Source organism: Echinococcus granulosus, assembly GCF_000524195.1.
Source record: "Echinococcus granulosus chromosome Unknown EG_S00018, whole genome shotgun sequence".
NCBI lineage: Eukaryota > Metazoa > Platyhelminthes > Cestoda > Cyclophyllidea > Taeniidae > Echinococcus > Echinococcus granulosus.
This window is the reverse complement of record NW_020170398.1, coordinates 423,285-429,543: the sequence shown is the minus strand read 5'-3', so window position 1 is coordinate 429,543 and position 6,259 is coordinate 423,285. Positions and strand designations below refer to the sequence as shown.

The window sequence follows — 6,259 nt, the reverse complement described above, 5'->3', positions numbered from 1 at the left end:
CCTTGGGTACCACTGTTGAACACCAGCTGTTTCATTAGTCTCCCACGCATTAAAATTTTGTTGTCGATGCATCTGATGAGGAGATGGGTCTTGTTGCTCTAACATTTTTCCTACATTTTCGCCTTCAAAATTACCACTAGACTCGAATTTCAGACTGGGGGTTGTCTGATAGCCTTGGTAACCATTTTGAAATGAATCTTCGGGTTGTTTATTAGTGGATTCAGCGCCAACTGTGTCTTCTACAGTCCGCACGAGTTTGTAGAGGGGATTTGAGACGGACCGGTAGATTTGATCGGCAAGGAATGAGTAGCCGCGCATGAGGTTTCCTGTCTGTTGTTGCTGCTGTTGCTGTAATTGCTGCTGATCGGTGCTTCCTGGACCTGCAAAATTCTCACGTTGGGAAAAGTAAAGTAGCTGCTGTTGGGTGGAAATGTGGTTTTTTGAGAAACTGTTGTTTTCAGCTACTTGAAGTGGACCTTCTGTCGTCATTGAAAATTCTTCAAATACCACCACTGCACCTAGCAATGTGAAAAGGTATTTAGGAAATCCGAATCTATCTATCTAAATCTGTTTTACATTTGAGGTACATTGGAAATCTTAACCAAGCTTATGACTGCATTTAGTCTAACGCTCGTTCATGTAGGCTTATGACAAAATTCATCAGACTGTTTTCGAGATTTTTAGACATTAGTTTGCAAGAAGGGGCTGTAAAAAGCAGTTTTGGATTAACGCTATTTTAAAGTGCAAATATTTACTTTACAATTTACACTTTGCATTTTTTTGGAAACTACTAGTGTAAACACTTAGAACCCAAGGTGTAAAGACATGAAGATATACAAACTTACGTGTGACGTACTAACCCATTCACTATGGGTATTATGTATATCGAAGAATCTTTAATGCAATTCAAGAAATGTGGACATTTATTAAATCTTAAAATTTGCCTTTTAACAGGTTACCTACGGAGAGTAAATAGTGATAAATTAAATTGAATATTTTTCGGCTCATGTAGGACCTGGACCCATAGCTTTATTCAACACAGATAAGCTAAAGAGAAATCAAATATAATAATTATTTGCTGTTAAAAAATTGCACCTACTGTTGCATAAGCACTTGCGATTAAATTAATCTACTTACCTCTTCTTGACTTGCACGCAGTCTTGGTAGCAAATGTTTAATTCAGTCCCTTTGGTGGAGTCTGTTAAGTAAATCAGAAGTCTTAATGCTCAAACCACCAGGTGGGTTTTAATAATGTACAAGACTTAAGAGCCTTTATTAACAATTCCGTACATAGAGCGATAAATATTGGATACGCTCACGCGAACACTGAGCATTCAAGCAGGGCAGGTGGGTTAGCTAATCACAGAACAGCGCGTCTTTGAGAGGGGAGACCATACTGTTTCATGATTGGTCCATTGCAGATGCTTTTAAAAAACAACTCAATTAACCAATGAAAAGGCAGTGGGGGAATCAATAAGGTGGAGAAGGAAAGGAAGGTGCACAGTGATGGATGAGCTGAAGTGGTAGTGGAGCAATTCTTCCTCTCCAGAAAAGTTTAACTTAATTGTATGCATATGTTACCAGCTGTTATTTCTATCAGATGATATTCTTCTCTCAAAAGAACTGTTCTCATTCCGATTCTTTGCTAGGTTCTCAAATTTACAAGCCATTTGGGAAGGGATTAAGCTTTAAAAAATTTAATCGGTTAAAGTGGTTAATGAAACTAATTATAAAAGATGTCTGCTTTAACAATAATTCATAATTCTATATAGCTACGAGCCAGATGTCAGCCATATATGATAACACTACTTTTGAATTATTTGTAAAACAATAAGTTTTGCGAAGAGTGTGTTGCCCTTTGAAGTTGCTAAATACACAACAATAAGCTTTAGATCCGGTACAATTATAAAAAGGGGATCAACCTGGTCAACATTGCAGTTCATCTGAATATATCAAAACGGGTTTTCAATGTGCTATTTTCATTAACCGAAATCAGCAATTTTTAATCATTACATTTTCAGGCAGTAAATGTACATTTTGCTTACTTTTAGATGGTGAAAACCGTCTAAACATTGTGATTAATGCCAATTTTAATGCTAAGAACATAAAGGAAAATTATTTTAGTATGTAATTTTAGTAGCGCCTCTATAACAAGAATGTGGCAAAAAAAGTGGTGTTTTAACTTGCACTAAGTATGTAATGCACGACTTCCACTTAGCACCCCACGTGTCTATAGGACGATGCAAAATAATGCTTGCTTCACTTTCCTTCTCTCAGTCCATCCCTCCTCTCGTGCACGCACTTTGCCTGATCAAAGATTCATTAGGTAATAATCATTTTTACCAGTGTCCCCTACTCCTCCTATGCCCTTCAACCCTCCTGTCCCTAGGGGGTAAACACGCCTTACCCTTTCCTCCCCTCATGCGGGCATGCACGCACGGATTCGTACATCGAGCGCGCCGTGCTTTTTACCCATTGGTTCGTGCACATACCGCTGATGCCGCATGAAATATTCATGAATTTGAGAGCAGGGGGACGTGAGCAGCAGTAAGATATGGAGTAGAGGGGGAGTTAAAGCAGAGCAGGAGAAAGTAGTGTGCAGCAGCACTGACGACCGCTTGTCTGGCACAAATCACGCAAGTCGTCCCAACGCGCGTACGAGTAAACACTGATTCGCGGTATCTGCTAGAGTGCTCCTGGAATTGCCCATTTTGTTTTACAGAGTAAGATTCTATAAATGCACACCTTTCATCCGTAGATTCTACCTCAGTTTACTCTATTCTATTACCCTAAAATAACTTTTTAGTGTTTTGTTCATTAAACAAAAATTTATTACCGTATTTGATCTCTAAAACTATTTATGTGGAGTGCATAGAGTAACATTTAAGCGTCTTTTAGCTTTTTCAGATACACTATAGGAAATCCCGTCCCTGCATGAAAAAAAGAAGTAATCTGTGGTTACAATAGGCAAATGATTAAAATAATTCAATAATGTTAACAAAATATTTTGGTTTACTGTAATGCGCAATAACTTGAAGTAGTAACCTAGTTTCTACTGTGCATCTCTCCAACAGCGATTCTCATATCGCTAAAAGTGGCTTTGTATTTAGTTGAAGACAAACGGCTCCATTCTCTTAGATGCGGATGCTTGGACGATTGTGTGTATGGAAGTTCATCTGTGTATAGTGTTTGTATTTTTTACCCAGTTTAAGAAGTGATGTATAGTTACAAGTGGCTCCACCCCTTTGTCCCTACAAAAGTCTCTGTGATGTTCTGACACCTTCGAGAAACCGTTTGGATGTCCACTTAACACTCCCTCCATCAAGCATAGTCTGTCAACTGTCCACCTGGCCTGCATTAGCATAGCATCAAATAGCGGATATAGGGATGCCATAATTTGTTTCCACCTTTTTTTAAACCAATTTGAGAGGCTTACATAAAATTCACAAACAAATTTTAAAACCATTGCTTCGTCGAACAGTTTTGGATGTTGAGATGACTTTAAAATAAGTTGTTTGCGTAAAGGCAACCAAATAAGTTTGTGCGTTGCATAATAACAAAAATTGAACAAATGCTCAAATATTATCAAAATGCCTTATTCGACGAAACAGTTAATGTTAAATTGTATGCATATCTTAGGGGAGACACAGACCTGCAAACTGCCAAATCCGTTCTTCAATCACATTAATTCCTAATTTATCTTTTACGTATGCGATTGTGCGACTTTCTGATGCCAAGACATGGGTATAAGGACACAAAAAAGTTTTAGGGGAGCATTAAGGGTAAGGGCATGTCAGTATCCATTTCCCATTTGAAAGTGTAAACCTTAGTAAGGTGTAGCTCTTCAGGCTAAAGCACTATATACTCACTCTGTTTTCTTGTGCATATGGAACTGGAACTTTTCCCTACTACTTATATAATCTTTGGTGCTTCTAATTTTTTTCCACGCCTCATTTGTAATGATTCGAGTGAATCCCAGGAGTAGTCTATAGGCTTTCACGCAAGAAATTTACTGCTCACAATAGCGCCTGCAGCCTACAACCCACAAAGCAAGCATGACCTAGTGGGAATGATACAAACATATCTTAGAAGTTAGGGTGAATAGTGAAGTTGAAATTAGCACAGCGGTTGCTATGCATATTATACAATTTTGCTGTACTGTCTAGTGATTCACCTTGCACGAACTTTTTGAAAATCCACACAACATGTTCTACAAAAACAAATATGTAGAAAAAAAAACATTTATTAAATGATTTACTCAGTGCAAATAAATTCACGCTAGCTGCACATCATACCACCTTCTTTGGCCCATACTTTTGCATCTGTTAATGTATTAACTCAGAATCGCAACCATGATGAGTAAATACTAATTGTGACACATAGTTTCATATCATTTCAAAAAGAACTTTTAAAATGACAGTAGCATGAAATATGCACGGCGGATCAATAAACAGTCAATTTGACGTTCACTATTTCAGTATTTTTGGGTTTTTTGAAACTTGATGCCAAAACGGGGGAGTTATAGTAAAAAGGAAAAGCACACGTTTTTACCTTGCTGTTACCACATTAGTGTGATTAACGATATGAATGAATTTTATGGGAAATAGGGATGGTAAAGAGGCTCTCTCTCTGTCAAATACAATAGTGCAACGCAACGGTCTGGAATTAAAATTATCTATTTGTGTTTAATAGTTGCATTAAGCTAAATCAGTTGATTACAGCAGACAGATATCTACTGTAACTGTATTACCAGAGCTGAGCTATTTTGTGGATCTATTGAGATGGCAAATAATAGAAGTGCTCTTGAGGAATCATTTCACTAACACGTTGCGTACAACTTTCTTCAATCTTTAGGATCATCTCCCACACTTCATCCAAGCTCCATCACAGCTCCCATTCACGCCAGGGAAATAGAGTGGTTTTTAATCAACGTTCTTTTAATTCGTAAAATTGGTAAACAAATACTTAAATCGAAATCAGGTGTTGCATACTTAGTAAATTATTGACACTTCAATAATCGGTAGACAGCTCATTTATAAAATGACAAGGGTAAGGCTAGGATAAGGCTCATAATAATTTTGGTTCTGATTTTGGCTAGACTTTGCGGATTTGTCAGTCCTTCATAGTGTATCTCACCTAATCGCTATTCTCCTAATTTTACATTAGAGATAAAATGGTAGTAAGCTTAAAAACTCTGATGATAGATAAGCATTAATTTCAAGATTTTATGGACAAACTAAGGAAAAAGAAATCTTTTTTACAAAATTACCTTAACTTACTATTTAGGATTGAAACAAAGTGCTTTGATTAGAATGGTTCTGCAGTTAAACTTACTTTCAATTAATTGGTTTTGAGTTTCAATAAGCATTATATCTAAAAATAATTTCAGTTTCATCAAAATTTATTAAAAGTTTGCGTAAAATCGAAAGGAAAGTTGGATACCAAATTGACCAACTTGGGTTGTGTAGTGATGACATACATAAAATAAAAAATTATTCATTTTTCACGATTGTAATCTCCATTTTTACGTACTTGTATCAGACTAGTAGCGTACACAAGAGTGCCTGATATATCATTGTAAAGCAAGACATCTTCTTAAGCGATAATTGAACATATCACATAAATTCGCCTAAATGTAAACCAAGCATAAACGTCGTGCCTTCTTTGGTTATTTTGATCTTCGCACAAAAGGCTGAAGTACTTAACCTTTTTTAAAACTCACCTCCTACTTATCGTTTAATTCATATTTCATCATGCTGGAAACACTTTTCCAAGAACTTGATATTCTAGTGGGGCTTAATCCTATCTACACTTGATCAACAATGCCTACTTTTATAAGTAAAGTAAAAATTGTTTGAATAAATACGGTTATAATTTACGATTATGCAAGGGCGTTCCGCTAAGACATGTTCGAATACTGTTTAAGTAGATTATTCAGTAAACTAATTCGGTCAAGGACGCATGTAGTACAGGAAGTAGCAATATGAAGTACGTAAACTGCATTCTACCGTACCATTGAATTTGACAAATTGTCTAAAATTTCCGTTAGGATTATAAGAGTTGGGGAAATAATGTATGCTCTTGATCTAAATTTAAAAAATATTTCCATATAATACAGGATTATATGTCAAATTATTGAAGGATATGTGACATTAAGGTTGTAGCTCCCCAAGACCTCCCTAAAGACTAAAGAAGACGCAATACTCGGACAAAATATTATGTATTTTACATGCAGAAGGTATTAAGGCTACCGGCATGA

The 6,259-nt window shown here is 36.4% G+C and overlaps 2 protein-coding genes across 2 annotated transcripts in view; both read right to left on the bottom strand. All coding sequences in view use genetic code 11, as the record gives it.

Moving 5' to 3' along the window:
* EGR_03454 (POU domain-containing transcription factor) overlaps positions 1-489 on the bottom strand; it is a gene marked incomplete at both ends in the record, with an annotated part of 1,894 nt that extends 1,405 nt beyond the window's left edge. Inside the window, one exon of the mRNA XM_024492703.1 lies at positions 115-489. Within this exon, the coding sequence (XP_024352836.1) occupies positions 115-489 (375 nt within the window). The remainder of the gene's footprint in view (positions 1-114) is intronic.
* A 5,462-nt stretch (positions 490-5,951) lies between these two features.
* The window catches only part of EGR_03453 (hypothetical protein), a gene marked incomplete at both ends in the record, with an annotated part of 2,930 nt that continues 2,622 nt past the window's right edge, over positions 5,952-6,259 (bottom strand). Inside the window, one exon of the mRNA XM_024492702.1 lies at positions 5,952-6,086. Within this exon, the coding sequence (XP_024352835.1) occupies positions 5,952-6,086 (135 nt within the window). The remainder of the gene's footprint in view (positions 6,087-6,259) is intronic.